Source organism: Erythrolamprus reginae, chromosome 4 (assembly GCF_031021105.1).
Source record: "Erythrolamprus reginae isolate rEryReg1 chromosome 4, rEryReg1.hap1, whole genome shotgun sequence".
In the NCBI taxonomy this organism is placed as follows: domain Eukaryota; kingdom Metazoa; phylum Chordata; class Lepidosauria; order Squamata; family Dipsadidae; genus Erythrolamprus; species Erythrolamprus reginae.
The window spans coordinates 110495334-110515425 of NC_091953.1; the positions used below are offsets into that span (position 1 = coordinate 110495334).

Below are 20092 nucleotides of genomic sequence, written 5' to 3' on the forward strand. Positions count from 1 at the left end.
AAGAACCATTTTCTACTTAGGAACCCAAGCCCGGAAAATTTTCCCAGGAAATTTGAGAGTGGCACGAAGGCCCGGCCAGTTTCCTACCATTCCCCCTGGGTTTCTCTCTCTGGCGTAATGTATGGGAGGTGCATGCTCCTCGCCGCCTCAGAGTCCCTCTTTTTTTTTTTTAAGCCTTAAAGTTTTGGATTTTTTTGATTCCCCTCACCTCACTTTCTTCCTTCAGCAGCGACTGTCCTCCTCCTCTTCTTCTTCCTCCTCCTCCTCCCACCCAAATTCCGAGCTTTCATTTCTTTCCTAATAGGTTTGCACACATTATTTGCTTTTACATTGATTCCTATGGGAAAAATTCCTTCTGCTTACAAACTTTTCTACTTAAGAACCTGGTTGCGGAACGAATTAAGTTCTTAAGTAGAGGTACCACTGTACATCTTTTAAAATATCTCTATTCTTATATTCCAATTTTACTTATCAAGTGGCCCAAGTGGGCCAATTTGCAAAATATATTCAAAATCCATCACCCCCTGGTATTAAAATGTGACAAAATTGTGGCCATTTCAGCATCGTGACATCTTCCAATTATACTTCCCAGAAACCTGTAGGTTGTATGGTACAAAAAAAAATGGGAGAAGCTTAGCTTCATCCTCCTTCTTGTTTCCCTTCAGCCCCTCCACCAGTGGTTCTCAACCTGGGGAGCGGGATCCCTTTGGGGGTCGAATGACCACTTCACAGGGGACTCACCTAAGACCAAGGGAAAAGACAAATTTCCCATGGTGTTAGGAACTAAAGCTTCTATTCTGGCACCTTGGAACATATTTTTACAATCTGACCAGTCAGGCATTTACAGTGGGGGTGTCCCTCTGACCTTCCTGCCAAACAGCTTAAAGCTCTGTTGGGAGAATTAGTGCTAAACTTATGGTTGGGGGTCACCACAACATGAAGAACTGTATTAAGAGGTCATGGCTTTAGAAAGGTTGAGAACCACTGCCCTATGTACAACTGGGTGGCAGCAAGGCCCAACGAACGAGGTAGGGCTGGCTTGAGAGCACTGGCAGTCACTGGGTGAATCATCTTCTTCCATAGAGGGAGTAGGCCCTTGGGGACACACCACACTGAGGATCAAGGGTATAGTTTTCCTCACAGCCCACAGTTTCCTTAGTTCTTCCTTTCCCAGGGTCAGCTGAGGAGATTGGGCTGAAATGAAAGGAAATTGCTCCTTTTCTGCATCATTTTCTAGTTAAAATCATAATTTTAATTCTCCCTCAAGTATTTATTTCACTAGATTGAAAAATATAGACTGAACATTCCTACACCTGATACAACTTGAGAAAAAAGTATATGGTCACTAGATGGCAGCCATGAGATACAGAAACCTCCACATTCTTTTACTGACATCCCCACTAACACCGACTGCGACCGACCGGAGAGGTAGGAGGAGAACCACTGAAGAACAGTGCCTCCCACTCCCAACCCCTCCAGCCGGTGCAGAAGGATACCATGGTCGATGGTATCGAAAGCCGCTGAGAGGTCAAGAAGCACCAGGACAGAGGACAGATCGTGCAGAATGCAGCAGCGAGAGCCATCGTGGGGCTTCCAAGATTCGCCCATGTTTCCTCAACACTCCATGGCTTGCATTGGCTGCCGATCAATTTCCGGTCACAATTCAAAGTGTTGGTCAGCCCTACATGGCTTTGGACCAGACTACCTCCAGAACCGCCTGCTACCGCACGAATCCCAGTGACCGATAAGGTTCCACAGAGTTGGCCTTCTCCGGGTCCCATCGACTAAACAATGTCGTTTGGCGGGGCCCAGGGGAAGAGCCTTCTCTTTGGTGGCCCCGGCCCTCTGGAACCAACTCCCCCCGGAGATTAGAATTGCCCCCACCCTCCCTGTCTTTCGTAAACTACTCAAGACTCATTTATACCACCAGGCATGGGGGAGTTGAGATATTCCTTCCCCCTAGGCCATTACAATTTATGCATGGTATGTCTGTGTGTATGTTTGGTTTTATAATAAGGGTTTTTAGTTGTTTTATTATTGGATTGTCACATGCTGTTTTTATCATTGTTGTTAGCGGCCCCGAGTCTACGGAGAGGGGTGGCATACAATTCCAATAAATTATTATTATTATTATTATTATTATTATTATTATTATTATTATTATCATCATCATCATCATCATCATCTAGTGGTCATCTGGATTTTCTAATCTTAGTCTTGTGTCATATTTGTATAGCTTGGCTTCAAAGAGTTCCTTCCAGTTAAAACTATTTTAGACCTCAACTGTGTCACCCTGATTGCCCTTTAAAATATATTTGTGGTACCCAGTGAAAACAGTCCTCACAGCAATGTAAATGTGAGATAGGCTGACTTGTGTGTGGCTTTGCGAAAGTTAGATTACACACATACACATACAGAGCTGGGAATAAATCCCCTTTGAACTCAGTAAGATGTGGTTCTATGTCTTGTATAATAGGGTACAATCAAGCAAATTGAAGTTGATTGCTTTATAAGAGGAAACTGAGGATCAGAATAAATCACAGATACGGGGTTTTTTGCACATGAATATTTAAACCATCAATTAACAGTTTAGGATGTTAATGTTTGTGCATATTCTATTCCATTTTATCAGATCCTATTAAAACTCTATGAACTTAGGCTAATTTTCTATCTTATTAGATTGCTCATCCAAGCATTTTTCTTGTTTAAATCTGTCTTCTGTTTGTTTTTCTTGTTTCTATTCTAAGGAAACTGAAATCCTTTACATCAGTGAATCTCAACCTGTGGGTCGCGACCCCTTTGGGGGGTCAAAAACCCTTTCACAGGGGTCACCTAAGATCATCGGAAAACACACATTTTACATAGAAACATAGAAACATAGAAGTCTGACGGCAGAAAAAGACCTCATGGTCCATCTAGTCTGCCCTTATACTATTTTCTGTATTTTATCTTACAATGGATATATGTTTATCCCAGGCATGTTTAAATTTAGTTACTGTGGATTTATCTACCACGTCTGCTGGAAGTTTGTTCCAAGGATCTACTACTCTTTCAGTAAAATAATATTTTCTCATGTTGCTTTTGATCTTTCCCCCAACTAACTTCAGATTGTGTCCCCTTGTTCTTGTGTTCACTTTCCTATTAAAAACACTTCCCTCCTGAACCTTATTTAACCCTTTAACATATTTAAATGTTTCGATCATGTCCCCCCTTTTCCTTCTGTCCTCCAGACCAGTGTTCCCTCTAATTTTTTTTTGGGGGGGGGCGGAAAAGTATAGTGTCTGAGCGGCAGTCCCTTCGGGACTGGGCGGCACAGAAATAATAGATAGATAGATAGATAGATAGATAGATAGATAGATAGATAGATAGATAGATAGATAGATAGATAATAAACAAACAAACAAACAAAAAACCCACCCTGTTTTGCCTCAGAGAATTTCAAAATAAAATACTGTACTGTGTGTCTATAACAGTGAGCTCATAATAGGGCATCTCTATCAATATCAAAATGCCACTTAATAGTTGACCTAGTTTCAAACTAGATTTTGATTTTCTTTCTCTCTTCCTTACTCCCATTCTTTTTCTTTCTCTTTTCCTTCCTCTCTTTTTTCTATCTGTTTCTCTCTCTTCCTCTCTTCCTCTCTCTCTCCTTCCCTCTCACTCTTTCCCTCTCGGCTTCTGGGCAGGTTTGGAAAACTCTGAGTTGATGATGATTTTTAAGTGAGCGATTGCTCACTGCTCAGCTTAGAGGGAACTATGCTCCAGACTATACAGATTGAGTTCATTAAGTCTTTCCTGATACGTTTTATGCTTAAGACCTTCCACCATTCTTGTAGCCCATCTTTGGACCCGTTCAATTTTGTCAATATCTTTTTGTAGGTGAGGTCTCCAGAACTGAACATAGTATTCCATATGTGGTCTCACCAGCACTCTATATAGCGGGATCATAATCTCCCTCTTCCTGCTTGTTATACCTCTAGCTATGCAGCCAAGCATCCTACTTGCTTTCCCTACCGCCTGACTGCACTGTTCACCCATTTTGAGACCCTAAATCCTTTTCTTCTGAAGTTTTTGCTAACACAGAACTGCCAATACAATACTCAGATTGAGGATTCCTTTTCCCCAAGTGCATTATTTTACATTTGGAAACATTAAACTGCAGTTTCCATTGCTTTGACCATATATCTAGTAAAGCTAAATCATTTTGGGTGGTATTAGGAACTGAGACACGACTCCTTTATCAATCCCCAGGTGGGTCCGCCCACATGCAAATAGACTACTGCAAAAAAAATTATCTGTACCATGGGAACTTCTGAGCATGCACAGAAGCCGAGTTTCCGGCACTGTGTTGCCATCTTGTTTTCAGCTTCTTTTTTTTTTGCAATTCTTTTTTTAAATTCAGCACTGCTGAATGTGCAAAGTGTATGTGCAGCCACACAGCACAGGAGGAAGAAAACTGGCAGCGAAGTAAATTAGAACCCACCCCTGAGTTACCTAATTTATTTATTAATTTATTTATTAATCAGATTTGTATGCGCCCCTCTCCGCAGACTCGGGGCGGCTAACAGCAATAATAATACAATATAAACAAATCTAATATTTAAATTAATTTTTAAAAACCCAATTTAGAAACCAATCATACATACTGACATACCATGCATAAATTTTATAAGCCTAGGGGGAGGGAAAGTCTCAGTTCCCCCATGCCTGACGACAGAGGTGGGTTTTAAGGAGCTTACGAAAGGCAAGGAGGGTGGGGGCAACTCTGATATCCGGGGGGAGTTGGTTCCAAAGGGTCGGGGCCACCACAGAGAAGGCTCTTCCCCTGGGTCCCGCCAAACGACACTGTTTAGTTGACGGGGCCCGGAGAAGGCCAACTCTGTGAGACCTAACTGGTCGCTGAGATTCATGCGGCAGAAGGCGGTCCTGGAGATATTCTGGTCCGGTGCCATGAAGGGCTTTATAGGTCATAACCAACACTTTGAATTGTAACCGGAAACTGATTGGCAACCAATGCAGACTGCGGAGTGTTGGTGTGACATGGGCGTATTTAGGAAAGCCCATGATAGCTCTCGCAGCTGCATTCTGCATGATCTGAAGTTTCCGAACACTTTTCAAAGGTAGCCCCATAATAATAATTTTATTATTTTATGGTTGGGGGTCACCACAACATGAGGAACTGTATTGAAGGTTGAGAACCACTGCTACATGCTAAGTCCCGTTCACTATGCCATCCTTCACTAAGTCTCATTCCTTTCTAACATAATAATCTTTTTTTCTCATCACCTCAACAAGTACATTCTGAAAGCTGCATCTCTCTGGGTTATGACCCCAACCAAGTGAAATGATAAGAGATTTCAGCAAGTGAGAACATCTCTACTAAAGTGGATGCAACACACCCTTTGCAAACACTGAAATATGATACAAGGGTTACAAGGTCAACCTTTTTAAAGTATTGCCAAGGGAAATGATACTCCTGCTAAATCCCTGATGATCTGGGGACCTTAGCTGCTCTTTTCAGAAGAGTCTTTCCATCATAAACATACTTTTCAACCTAACCTTGAATGTATGCTACGATTCCACCGCTTTCCCCTGACCTAGCAATTACCAAAAAGTCTGAACAACCATCCAGCATGTTCTTAATGGAGATCACATTGTTGGGCAATTGTTGGGCATGGATAGTCTAATTCATTGAAGGAAGGGCAATATTTTTGCAACATACAGTGGTACCTCTACTTACGAACTTAATTAGGTCTGTGACCAGGTTCTTAAGTGGAAAAGTTTGTAAAAAGAAGCAATTTTTCCCATAGAAATTAATGTAAAAGCAAATAATGTGTGCGATTGGGGAAACCACAGGGAGGGTGGAAGCCCTGTTTCCTCCCAGGAGATTCCTAGAGAGGCCACACAGAGTCTTCTCCCTGCATTTTCCAGCCGTTTCCTCCCAGGAGATTCCTAGAAAGGCCCCACGGAGGCTTCTCCCTCCCTTTTCCAGTTACAGTTTTGGAGGCTCGGGTTTGTAAGTGGAAAATGGTTCTTGAGAAGAGGTAAAAACATCTTGAATACCTGGTTCTTATCTAGAAAAGTTCATAAGAAGAGGCATTCTTAGGTAGAGGTACCACTGTGTTAGTTGTTTGTCTCTATTATCAAGCCATTTTCACAGCCCTGCTTAGGGTTTACTCTGTGCTACTCTCCTATTTCATTCATTTTGTCTCTATTCTCCTAATTGCCTCCTCCTTTCCAGAGGTGAGTTCCTGCCGATTCAGACTGGTTCTTTAGAACCGGTAATGGGAATTCCTCCCTCCCGCTCACTGAACTGGCAGCGATGGCTAATTGGACACGCCTCTGAACTGGTTTTCTCGGCAGCGCCATAGGCAGCGTCGTCTTGTTTTTTGCTTCTGCACATGTGCAGAAGCTGGATTTTCAGCACTGCACATGAATGCACGCAAAGCGCACATGTGGGAGGAAGCGAACAGGAAGTGAGATAAGTCAGAACCACCCCTGCTCCTGACTAAACAGTGGGCAATGATAATAATGGGACATGAATTTAGTGCAGGTAGTTCTTGACTTAGGACCTCAATTGAGCCCAAACTCTCTGCTGTTGTGTGAGACAGTTGTTAAATGGCGTTGGTCCCATTTTACAATCTTTCTTGCCACAGTTGAATTACTGAAGTTGATGCTAGTAACATGGTTCTTAAGCAAATCTGTGGCCCTAAAATATTTTATTATTTTATTTTAGGAAGATTATATTGCTGCCTACTAGCTCAGAGCAACTCGAGCAATTTACAGACAAAAAACATGGTAGAAGAAATGAAAATAATAAAAAATAATAAAATAATAATCCCCCACTCCTCCTCGGTGACAACACATACTTAAATCAGTCATTTAATGGGCTCCATCTGGGTTCCTCAGGCCCACTGGCAAAACCATATCTTCAGGGACTTCCAAAAGAGTGGGGGCCATCTGCCAGTCTAATTTCTGGAGGAATGATGTTTTAAAGGGAGGGAGCCACCACAAAGAAGGCCTTTCTTCTGGATCTCGCCATGATCTGTAACATTCCTTGCTTTTACTATATTCTATTATAATACTAAATAATGGTTTTGTAATAAGGTCTATTATATCACCAGTTAATAAATATGAAACATAGCAAGCTAGCCATAAAACCAGATGGAAGAGTGGGTAATATTTACCTTTGTTATGGTCCAGTTTTCTTGGTAGTTCATATTTTTCTTGAGAGGATTTTGAATCCATATCATATAAAGTCCTGGGTTAACAATCCTAGAAATGAAACCAAAAACACTATGAAATAATATAAAAAGTAATACCCTATTTTTCAGAGTATGAGACACATTTTTTCCTTCTTAAAAGAGGGTGGAAATGTTGGTGTGTCTTATACACCAAATACAGTCATTTTTAGGTCTCCTGAAGCCCTGCCCCTGCACATTGGCACATTTTTCACAAAAACAGGGTGCGCAGAGGGTTTGGGAGGCTTGCAGAGTACTCCTGGGGGATGGAAGAAGGCAAAAATGCTACTGTTTTTACAAAAAAAGAGATTTTAAAAAAAATATATAGCACCTTTTTGTCTTCCCCACAACCCCCAGAAGCACTCTGCAGGCCTCCTAAGCCCTCTTTGCACCCAGTTTTTTGTAAAAATTGCTGAAAATGTGGGGGGGGGGGGGTTGGAGGCCTGCAGATTGCTTCTGGGAGCTAGGGGAAGGCAAAAATGCAGTTTTTTTTAAAAAAACAGCTTAAAAATAGGGTGTTTTTTACAAAAACAGGGGCATTTTTGCCTTCACCTAGCTCCCAGAAGCAATCTGCAGGCCTCCCAAATCCTCTGGCCATGCCATTTTTTGTAAAAATGGGTGGAAATGGGCACCTTTTGCCAAAAAAAATGAGACACACAGAGGGTTTGGGAAGCCTTCAGAGTGCTCCTGAGGACCGGGGAGGACAAAATAATTTTTTTTCTTACTTACCTCTTCTTATACACCCAGGAGTGTTATAGTCCAAAAAGCAAGGAAATTAAGTCCTAATTCTTTCGCCACCAAATGAGAAGGAAGGAGTCACTGGAAAAGAGCCCAAAGTTGGGAAAGATTGGGCAAAAGAAGAAAGGGATGACAGAGAATGAGGTGGCTGGACGGAGTCACTGAAGCAGTCAGTATGAGCTTAAATGGACTCCAAAGGATAGTAGAGAACAGGAAGGACTGGGGGAATATTGTCCATGGGGTTGTGATGAATTGGACATGACATTGGAACAACAATAATAATTAAGTCAAATCTTATTCTATGAAAAAGCAGAGCCCTCCCATTATCTTCAGTAGTTATGCTTTCTTGGTTGATTGGATAAATAAATAAGAATGTTACTGTAATGGTCAACATCCAATGACAATTTAGCAGTTACATTATTGTTGGCTATTGACAGGAATAGCTCCAATAGCAAAGAACAAATCTAAATTAATGTTGAGGAAAGCCAACTTTGTGGGAAAACTTTGTGGAACCATGTCACATCTCAAGTTTTCACAGATTTTAGAATCTCTTGAAAATAACTTAACCAAGAGATGTAAAACAATGTCGGCTGGCAGGACCTAGGAGAAGAGCCTTCTCTGTGGGAGCCCCGACCCTCTGGAATCAGCTCCCCCCAGAGATTCGCACTGCCCCCACCCTCCTTGCCTTCCGAAAGAGCTTTGCCACCAGACTTGGGACTTTTAGATCTTCCCCCTGACCACTGAATGCTTTAAGTATGATTGTTGAATGTTTGGTCGATAAGTTTTTCTTTTAATTGTTTTTAAATTGTAGTATTAATTGGATTTACATTATTGTTTTGTTTTTATATATGCTGTGAGCCGCCCCGAGTCCTCGGAGAGGGGCGGCATTATTATTATTATTATTATTATTATTATTATTATTATTATTATTATTATTATTATTATTAACATTTGTATGCCGCCCCTCTCCGTAGACTCATACAAATCCAATTAAATAAATAAATTAATAAATTTTAAAAAAACCCACTGACAACTCCCACCCTCCCAAAAAACCTACTGACATAAATTTCTACTCAACAAAATTGCAAGAAGTATCAGAAGGTAGTAATAGATGTGTTTCTGATCTCAAATATTCTGCATATTTTCAAACCTGCACACCATAAAAAGATTTATCATTCGTAAGGTGTTAAAAAGCTGAATCTGTGTATTTAATGCTTAATAAAATGCATACAAATTGTTTAGGTTTTAGAAAACTATAAATGACACCAGTTATTTATAAATCTAGATCAATTTAATTGATCAATTTCTTAATTTAAACATCTTGACTGGTATATTTGTTTTATTAGCTAATTCAGTTCACGTGTGAATACTGAAATCTCACTGTATGAATATTTTGTTATATTGGCAAATACTTCACAATAATTGTCTATAAATATATCTCTTTAGTGCACTGTCAATATTATTTTAAATTGTTAAATTGTTAAAAATACCCCTGTAATAAAAAGTGTTTAAAGAAGACGGTCTCCAGTGCAAATCCAAAAGCTCCAAAGACAATACCTCTGATTCTGGTAACCAACCCAGACTGGATCATGCAGTGTTTAAAAAATTACCAAACAGCATATACATTAAATTGGATGGGAGGAAATGAAGGGGAAAAAATAAAATATAAAAATAATAAAGTGTTAACAGCAGAAAGTGCATTCAATTAGAAAGGATATGTATGAGTAAAAATATGATTCTTCAATATCAGGAGCAGTGTAATAGTAGATGCTCCTGAAATATTTCAATTAGTAGGCACTGTGGCTCAGAAATCTGTAACACATAATCCACATTTAATGACACAGCAATAAGATCTCCCCATAGTATAAGTGATCATGCAAATTTACACCAGGGAAGTTGATCTTTCTATCCTTGTTTCAAGTTGACTAAAGTTTTCTATGCCTTATAAAGTACAGTGGTACCTCTACTTACGAACTTAATTTGTTCCGTGACCAGGTTCTTAAGTAGAAAAGTTTGTAAGAAGAAGCAATTTTTCCCACAGGAATCAATGTAAAAGCAAATAATGCATGCGATTGGGGAAACCACAGGGAGGGTGGAGTCCCTGTTTCCTCCCAGGAGATTCCTAGAGAGGCCTCCATGTAGGCTTCTCCCTGACCTTTCCGGCCCCATTTCCTCCCAGGAGATTCCTAGAGAGGCCTCCATGTAGGCTTCTCCCTGACCTTTCCGGCCCCATTTCCTCCCAGGAGATTCCTAGAGAGGCCCCACGGAGGCTCCCTGCCTTTTCCAGTTTCAGAGGCTCGGTTTTGTAAGTGGAAAATGGTTCTAGAGAAAAGGCAAAAAAATGTTGAACACCAGCTTCTTATTTAGAAAGGTTCGTAAGTAGAGGCGTTCTTAGGTAGAGGTATCACTATATTTATTTTACTTTATTTATTTTGTCAAGCATGTATAAGGTAACAGAGATAAAGATAAACATGATTATGTGTACAAGAAATGGGTTCAAATAAATGGGGGGACACTAGGACAGGGACAGTAGGAACATTAATGCACTTATGCACGTCCCTTACAGATCTGTTAGGAATGGGGTGGTCAACAATAGATAATCTAAGGTTAAAGTTATGGGGGTTTGGGGGGGAAACCACAGAGTTAGGTAGAGCATTCCAGGCATTGACCACTCTGTTGCTGAAGATGTATTTTCTGCAATCGAGTTATGAGTGGAGTACCTTTTTATCTATTTTGTGCTCGTGTATTGTTGCGGTTGAAGCTGAAGTAGTCATTGACAGGTAGGATGTTGCAGCAGATAATTTTGTGTGCTATGCTTAGGTCAGACCAAAGGCATCATAGTTCTAAATTGTCTAATCCCAAAATTTCAAGCCTGGTGGCATATGATATTCTATTGCAAGCAGAGGAATGTAGGACTCTTCTTGTGAAATATCTCTGGACTCGCTCAATTGTATTAATGTCTGATATGCAGTGCAGGTTCCAGACAGATGAATTATATTTGAGAATTGGTCTAGCAAATGTTTTGTATCCACTAGTTAGCAATACAGAATTACCAGAGAAGAAGCTATACAAGATTACGTTAACAACTCCTAATGCCTTTTTGGCAACGTTGTTTTATTTTATTTATTTATTATTTGGATTTGTATGCCGCCCCTCTCCGAAGACTCGGGGCGGCTCACAACAAGTGAAAAACAATCCAATACAATCCAATTAATTAAAATATTATAAGTTTAAGAAAATCCCCTGTACTAACATACACACATACAGACATACCATATATAACTTCAACGTGCCCAGGGGAAGATGTTTAGTTTCCCCATGCCTGACGGCAAAGGTGGGTTTTGAGGAGTTTACGGAAGGCAGGAAGAGTAGGGGCAGTTCTGATCTCCGGGGGGAGTTGGTTCCAGAGGGCCGGTGCCGCCACAGAGAAGGCTCTCCCCCTGGGGCCCGCCAACCGGCATTGTTTAGTTGACGGGACCCGGAGGAGGCCCACTCTGTGGGACCGAATCGGTCGCTGGGATTCGTGCGGCAGAAGGCGGTCTCGGAGATATTCTGGTCCAGTGCCATGAAGGGCTTTAAAGGTCATAACCAACACTTTGAATTGTGACCGGAAACTGATCGGCAGCCAATGCAGACTGCGGAGTGATGGTGAAACATGGGCATACCTGGGTAAGCCCATGACTGCTCTCGCAGCTGCATTTTGCACGATCTGAAGTTTCCGAACACTTTTCAAAGGTAGCCCCATGTAGAGAGCATTACAGTAGTCGAACCTCGAGGTGATGAGGGCATGAGTGACTGTGAGTAATGAGTCCCGGTCCAGATAGGGCCGCAACTGGTGCACCAGGCGAACCTGGGCAAACGCCCCCCTCGCCACAGCTGAAAGATGTTGTTCTAATGTGAGCTGTGGATCGAGGAGGACGCCCAAGTTGCGGACCCTCTCTGAGGGGGTCAATAATTCCCCCCCCAGGGTGATGGACGGACAGATGGGATTGTCCTTGGGAGGCAGAACCCACAGCCACTCCGTCTTATCCGGGTTGAGCTTGAGTCTGTTGACACCCATCCAGGCCCCAACAGCCTCCAGGCACCGGCACATCACTTCCACCGCTTCGTTGACTGGGCATGGGGTGGAGATGTAAAGCTGGGTATCATCCGCATATTGATGATACCTCACCCCATGTCCTTGGATGATCTCGCCCAGCGGTTTCATGTAGATGTTGAATAGCAGGGGGGAGAGGACCGACCCCTGAGGCACCCCACAAGGGAGAAACCTAGGGGTCGACCTCTGGCCCCCCACTAACACCGACTGCGACCGGCCAGAGAGGTAGGAGGAGAACCACTGAAGGACAGTGCCTCCCACTCCCAACCCCTCCAGCCGGTGCAGAAGGATACCATGGTCGATGGTATCGAAAGCCGCTGAGAGGTCAAGGAGCACCAGGACAGAGGATAAACCCCTGTCCCGGGCCCGCCAGAGATCATCCATCAACGCGACCAAAGCGGTTTCCGTGCTGTAACCGGCCCTGAAACCCGACTGCCGGGGACCTAGATAATCGGCTTCTTCCAAGGACCGCTGGAGCTGGAGTGCCACCACCTTCTCGACAACCTTCCCCATAAAGGGAAGGTTGGAGACTGGACGATAGTTGTTAAGTACGGCTGGGTCCAGGGAGGGCTTCTTGAGGAGGGGGCGCACAAGCGCTTCTTTATAGAGTGATGGAAAAACTCCCCTCCCCAAGGAAGCGTTGGTAATCTCCTGGGCCCAGCTCCGTGTCACCTCCCTGCTGGCCGAAACCAACCAGGAGGGACACGGATCCAGTAAACAGGTGGCGGAACTCACAGCTCCAATGGCCTTGTCCACTTCATCAGGTGTCACCAGATCAAACTCTTCCCAGACAGGTGGACAAGTACGTGCCCCAGTCACCTCGACTGACTCGTTGTCAGTCGACTCTGTTTTACAATTGGAGTCGAGGTCGGCTCGGATCCGAGCGACTTTATCAGCGAAAAACGTGTTTAAGTCCTCGGCACTACTCTGTAAGGGCTCCCCAACTCCCCCCTGGTTAAGAAGGGAGCGGGTCACCCTAAACAGAGCGGCCGGGCGGGATTCCGCTGATGCAATCAAGGCGGCATGGTACGCGCATCTTGCCGCCTTGAGCGCCACTTTGTAAGTCTTAATAAAAGCTCTTACAAGTGTTCGATCAGATTCAGACCTACTCTTCCTCCATCGCTTCTCTAGACGTCTCTTTTGGCGTTTCAACTCCCGGAGCTCCTCGTTGAACCATGGAGCTCTACGGGGTCTAGCGCCACGGAGAGGTCGCAAAGGCGCAATCCGGTCGAGAGCCTCCGCAGCAGCCGTATTCCAGGCCTCTGCAAGAGACTCTGCCGAACTGTGGATGAGTGCCTCTGGAATAACCCCAAGCGCCGTCTGGAAACCCTCTGGATCCATTAGGCGTCTGGGGCGGAACATCTTCATTGGTTCCGCCTCCCTGCGGGGAAGGATTGGAGCCAGGAAGTCAAGCCGTAGTAGAAAATGGTCTGACCATGACAAAGGCACTGCTTCTAAGCCCCTTAGTCTCAGACCATTGCTCAATTGCTCGGAAAGGAATACCATGTCAGGTGCGTGCCCCCCCTCATGAGTCGGACCCCGTACTACTTGAGTCAGGTCCATGGCTGTCATGGTGGCCATGAACTCCTGTGCCAACCCCGAGGTTTCGCCGAGTGACGGCAGGTTGAAGTCCCCCAAGACAATAAGTCTGGGGAACTCCACCGCCAACCCGGCTACCTCCTCGAGTAGCACAGGCAGGGCTTTTGACACGCAGCTGGGAGGCAGGTACGTGAGAAATAAGCCCACCTGAACCCCTAAGTCCAACTTCATCAAGAGAGACTCGCAACCCGCAATTTCCGGAGCAATGAGTCCACGTAGGCAAAGGCTCTCCCTGGCTACAATAGCCACTCCTCCCCCCCTTCCCTGGGGTCGAGGTTGATGCCATATCTGAAACCCAGCTGGGCAAATTTCAGAGAGAGGAACACCCCCCTCTGGGCCCAGCCAGGTTTCAGTAATACATGCCAGGTCGGCCTCCTCATCCAGGATCAAATCCCGGATGAGGAGAGCTTTATTTACCACCGACCTGGCATTGAATAGCAGCAACCTGAGCCCAGGGCCAGAGTTACATTCATCACCAGTACCCAAGATTGGGCTCACAGAGCCAGAACAAGGGATCGTTATTAAGCAACGATCCCCCGTTCCCCTGGAACGGCTAACTCTGTGGCCCCCGCCATATCTGCCTCTCCCCAGCAACACTGGAATATTCCGACCCTCTGCCACCCCAGAGATCAGTGCCCCTTCCTCCCCTGTCTCCCGAGCGTCAGGTGGGCCAAATCTGTCATTCGTACTATTTTCATTCATCTCATGCATACCACAACCCCACCCACTCCAACCATCACAGTCACACCAATCATTCATCCTATGCACAATATTACATACACCCCAGTCATCCATTCATTAAGAAACCCCCCAATAATATTAAGATTAAATTAGTAGTAATTAAAATAGATTAACTTGATTATTAAAATACAATAAGAAAAATATCTAAATTTATCAAATTTTAAAAAACCTATAAATATAAAACTAAATAAAAATAACAATAAAAATACAGAAAATACAAATATAGGTAATAGTGAATGATTCAATTCATTTAGGGAATCCGGTCAGCAGCAACTAATAAAAGTGCTAAAGTTCTCAACGTGCTGAGTTTCCCAAAGTGCCAAGTTTTTCAAAGTGCCAAGTTTTTCAAAGTGCCAAGTTTCTCAAAAGTGCCAAGTTTCTCAAAGTGCCAAGTTCTCAGGGGCCGAGGTTATTCAAAAGTCAAGGATCATTCAGCATCTCTCTCTCTCTCCCCCCCCCCAGAATAGGGAGGGGGCGTCCATGTCTGTATAACTCTCCCACCACCAGACCTTGCTCTACCAGTCCTCCTCCCTTGGTCTCCTTTCAGTCTCCTCTCTCCTATTACAATGGTCAGTTCTCCGTTGTTAGTGGGCTCTGGCACTAAGATCATTAGCTATAAGTACTCCAAGTCTTTGACAGAGTGAGGGTCATCTACAAGGTTGTATCCACCCAGTTTGTATTTTGCGTTCTGATTTATTTTACTTTTTTTGTCAATGTGTAAGATGGAGCATTTGTTGGTTGAGATTTGGAGTTGCCAATAGTCTGACCATTCTGATTTAATATTAAAATATCAAACTTGACCAATATCTAATTAGTAACCAATTGTTTTTATTCAAATGAATCGAAGTTGCTTCAACCTAGATGAAATATGTAGATAGTGACCCTCAACAACTTTGCCAGCATAGTCATCAATTTATATCAATTGCAACTTCTGCACTCAACACAAGAGTAGTTCTTCAAAGAGGATATTCTAGTAATCTAAATTAGAGGTGCAGAGACAACAGTTCGTATGCTATCCATGTCTGGCTGAAAAAATAACTGAAACTAGAAATAGGCATTCTCAATCTAGAGATCCCTTGGGCCTTTAGTAACAGTGACAGTTATAGGATGGATGTGGGGAAGGGAGAGAGAATGAGAGATACAGTAGGTAATGTAGAAGTTCCACCATGAGATCATCCACATGACAATATGCCCTTAAATATTCCAGAAAGCTCTACTTGCTGTGTATTTGCAGGATCCGGGTGAGATCATCCAAGGGCATGGGGTGAGGTATCATCAATGCGCCGATGATACCCAGCTGTACATCTCCACCCCATGTCCAGTCAACGAAGCAGTGGAAGTGATGTGCCGGGGCCTGGAGGCTGTTGGGGCCTGGATGGGTGTCAACAAACTCAAACTCAACCCAGACAAGACGGAGTGGCTGTGGGTTTTGCCTCCCAAGGACAATTCTATCTGTCCGTCCATTACCCTGGGGGGGGGAATTATTGACCCCCTCAGAGAGGGTCTGCAACTTGGGCGTCCTCCTCGACCCACAGCTCACATTAGAGAAACACCTTTCAGCTGTGGCGAGGGGGGCGTTTGCCCAGGTTCGCCTGGTGCGCCAGTTGCGGCCCTATTTGGACCGGGGGTCATTGCTCACAGTCACTCATGCCCTCATCACCTCGAGGCTTGACTACTGTAATGCTCTCTACATGGGGCTACCTTTGAAAAGTGTTCGGAAACTTCAGATCGTGCAGAATGCAGTTGCGAGAGCAATTATGGGCTTTCTAAGTATGCCCATATTACTCCAACACTCCGCAGTCTGCATTGTTGCCGATCAGTTTCCGGTCACAATTCAAAGTGTTGGCACCGGACCAGAATATCTTCGGGACCGCCTCCTGCCACACGAATCCCAGCGACCGGTTAGGTCCCACAGAGTCGGCCTTCTTCGGGTCCCGTCGACTAAACAATGCCGTCTGGCGGGACCCAGGGGAAGAGCCTTCTCTGTGGGGGGGCCGACCCTCTGGAACCAGCTCCCCCCTGAGATTAGGATTGCCCCCACCCTCCCTGCCTTTCGTAAACTCCTTAAGACCCACCTCTGCCGTCAAGCATGGGGGAACTAAAACATCTCCCCCTTGCCCATGTTGTTTTGCCATTTGACTGATTGTGTGCCTGTTTTTTATATATAGTAGGACTGTTTTATGAATTTATTAATTTTAAATTGTAATTAGATTGGTGGGCATTGGATTTGTTATTATGTACTGTTTTTTATTACTGTTGTCAGCCGCCCCGAGTTTTCGGAGAGGGGCAGCATATAAATCAAATAAATCTAATCTAATCTAATCTAAAACAAATATTTTTTATTCTTATGAAATAGGTATGGCTATAGATTGTTATATTTGTCCACCTGGCCTCAGAATGGGTATTACACCATTTACGTTCCAGCAGTCCCTTAGCCCAGAGGTCCCCAACCGCCGGTCCGCGGACCGGGACCGGGCCGTTGGCATTTTCCAGCCGGTTCGCGGCGGCGCTGCCCTCCCGGCAGAGGACATTATGCAGGACAGGGTGGGGCGTCGGGCAGGGCGGGGAGAATCAGGAGGCTCCTTTGGCGGCTGGGGGCTGCCTGGCTTTCTGATTTTGGCTGGGGGGGAGTTAGGAAGATCCTACTTCTCCCCCCCCCAGCCAAAAACTCAAAGCCTATCTGCTGGATACGGGCGATGAGTGGGACGAGCGGCGCCGAAGCCGGTGGCTGTGGCAGCTGCTGCAAGAGGCTTCCGCACCGCTCTGTCCCACTCATCGCCCGTATCCAGCAGATAGGCTTTGAGTTTTTGGCTGGGGGGGGGAGAAGTAGGACCTTCCTAAGTCCCCCCCCAGCCAAAAACTCAAAGCCTATCTGCTGGATACGGGCGATGAGTGGGACAGAGCGGCGCGGAAGCCTCTTGCAGCAGCTGCCACAGCCACCGGCTTCGGCGCCACTCATCCCGCTCATTCCCCGTGTCTGGCAGAAGCTGCTTCCCGAGTGCTCTTGGCTGGCGGGATTCAAAGTGCTGGGGCGGGGGGTGTCCTGACAGCCCCCCACCCCAGTGCTTCGCCTCCCGCTGGGACACCCCCCACCCCAGCACTTTGAATCCCGCCGGCCAAGAGCACTCGGGCAGCAGCTTCTGCCAGACACGGACAATTAGCGGGACGAGCGGCGCCGAAGCCGGTGGCTGTGGCAGCTGCTGCAAGAGGCTTCCGCGCCGCTCGTCCCACCCATTGCCCGTATCCAGCAGAAGCTGCTGCCTGAGTGCTCTTGGCCGGTGGGATTCAAAGTGCTGGGGTGGGGGGTGTCCCAGCAGGAGGCGAAGCACTGGGGTGGGGGGGCTGTCGGGACACCCCCCACCCCAGCACTTTGAATCCCGCCGGCCAAGAGCACTCAGGCAGCAGCTTCTGCTGGATACGGGCGATGGGTGGGACGAGCGGCGCGGAAGCCGGTGGCTGTAGCAGCTGCTGCAAGAGGCTTCCGCACCGCTCTGTCCCACTCATCGCCCGTATCCAGCAGATAGGCTTTGAATTTTTGGCTGGGGGGTGAAGTAGGACCTTCCTAACTCCCCCCCCAGCCAAAATCACAAAGCCAGGCAGCCCCCAGCCGCCAAAGGAGCCTCCTCATTCTCCCCGTCCTGTGGAGAAGTGTGGAGGGCTGCGTCACTAAGCTCCACCCCTCCATAACCCCACCCCCATATGACCAAAGCCCCGCCCCCCGGGCCGTGGAAAATTGGTCTACCTTAAAGCCGGTCCCTGGTGCAAAAAAGGTTGGGGACCTCTGCCTTAGCCCATTTCATTAATTGGAACTCCTCAGAAAAGCAGGGAGTTTAGGATATGAGAAACCAAAAGGGGCATTTGGAGGTAACTTCATTCACTTAGTTCAGCTAAGACTTGGACAGATTTATCAGTTTTGCCTTCCAAAAATTTCCCCCAAATAATTCAAGCATTTCTTGCATTCTATAAAGCTCTGGGAGGACCATCTTAATGGTCCTCTGTTTCCACTTATCCCATTAACATAGCAAAGCAAGTAGCAGGAAGTACATACAGCATGTTTGCCAAATGCTTCTAAAAACACAACTGCATGCCAACAGCAGGCTTAAACAAGTTACAGAGAACTCTTTTTCTCAGATTTAACACGTTTCGAGAGCATTTTCTGCCATATCATTGGAAGTGGCTTGAGCCACTAACAAAAGCTTATTCTTATATAGTAACTTTTAGATTTGCAGAAGCAATGTATGTATTCATTGATTTAAGCTAGCAAAGCAAGGCAGAAGCAATAAAACCAACGAACAAGTACAGTAGTTGTATCTATATAGAACATAAACAGATTTGTGATAAATTTGTGATAAGTATGCTTACGCAGAAGAAATAAACATCTTTAGATCCAGTTACAATGGCAGGGGGGGAAATTATCAAAGGAATTTTCTGCACTGTTCATTCCTCAGTTGTAAATAATTTCCCCTTCACTGGTATTTCACAAAGTGTTTTTCTTTTCCATATGATGGTTATCTGTAATGGTCTGCAAAGTCTAAAAAAGAGCTGGTTGTCTAGCTGTTGAATTGTTTGCTGTTTTGACAACAGTAGTCTAGCAACAATTGCATTACTAAACATAGTTCAGAGTAACTTTAAAAACTGTTTCTGGAATCTGAAAATGTATGCAAGCAATCCATTCAAACAACATACCTTTTGTTGTTATCTGTGTTCAGAAAAAGTAGAGGCAAAATGAGGCAGGATGAATAAGATGTTAATTCTCACCCACCCCCACCCCCAGCATTAACTACCTGATGAAGCACCAGAAAGAAACAACAGATCAGTCTGAAGTGCAATCTGTCAACAACCTCAATAAGAGAATTAATAAAACCAACAGCTGCCCTTGAATTTCATTGGGAGAAAAAAGCCGACACAAAATACACTTACATAACACAGAGGAGACAGGGATGACAGGCAAGCCAGCCAATCAGACACTGGCCTCAAATTAGCAAACTCAGACTGGAGTCCTACTGGGTATCCCAACTTGATAAAGACCAACTCAGTAGGGCTTAATTTTGAGTTGACACCTAGTTTTACAGAATGGTGTTTTAATGCCACATATCCCACAGGCAGAGACACCATACTGGGTGACGGTCTTTGCAGAAATACGATTCTTTTCTTATTTTAGAACCTACAAGGCAGGTGCTGAGTGAAACTGAAATTAAAGCATCCGACAGTCCAGATATCATTTTTCTCAAGAAGAGTGGAGGTGACGCATACAAGGATTTAAACAGCCACGTTTAAAACTGTTTAGCAACGCCTACATCAGCCTTTCTCAGCCTCGTGCCATCTTTCAGAACTACCAAATATGGCTTTGGTACAATGGTTGAAGTTTCTGGGAATTGTCATCCACATGGCATCAAGTTGGAGAAGGTAGGAATAAATGGGGAAAAAATAGTTATAATCAAGGAAATGGATGGGATAGGACAGGATGGTTATGTTACGCAATATCTGAGGCAACAGAACATAGAACTGGGATAAAATGAGATACCTCTACTTTTCCTTATCTGTTGTACACCAACTGTGTTAATTCCATCACTCCCAAGATTCATGTTGGCTAAAAAATGAACTACATATTTCACCCCTCCATTTCTGAACATAACATAAACAAATAACATAAACATAAATCTATTCACTCAGAGCA

General features: G+C 44.7%; 1 protein-coding gene across 2 annotated transcripts in view; it reads right to left on the bottom strand.

Moving 5' to 3' along the window:
- Positions 1-18988, bottom strand: part of LOC139167382 (protein-lysine methyltransferase METTL21E-like) — a 32741-nt gene extending 13753 nt beyond the window's left edge. Inside the window, exons 1-2 of one of the 2 annotated variants that reach the window (XM_070751855.1) lie at positions 18778-18988; positions 7188-7275 (exon numbers count right to left, since the gene is read on the bottom strand). In XM_070751855.1, the coding sequence (XP_070607956.1) occupies positions 7188-7248 (61 nt within the window). In that variant the 5' untranslated portion in view covers positions 7249-7275; positions 18778-18988. The remainder of the gene's footprint in view (positions 1-7187; positions 7276-18777) is intronic. The other variant, XM_070751856.1, reaches the window with a different exon arrangement.
- Between the last annotated feature and the right edge of the window lie 1104 nt (positions 18989-20092).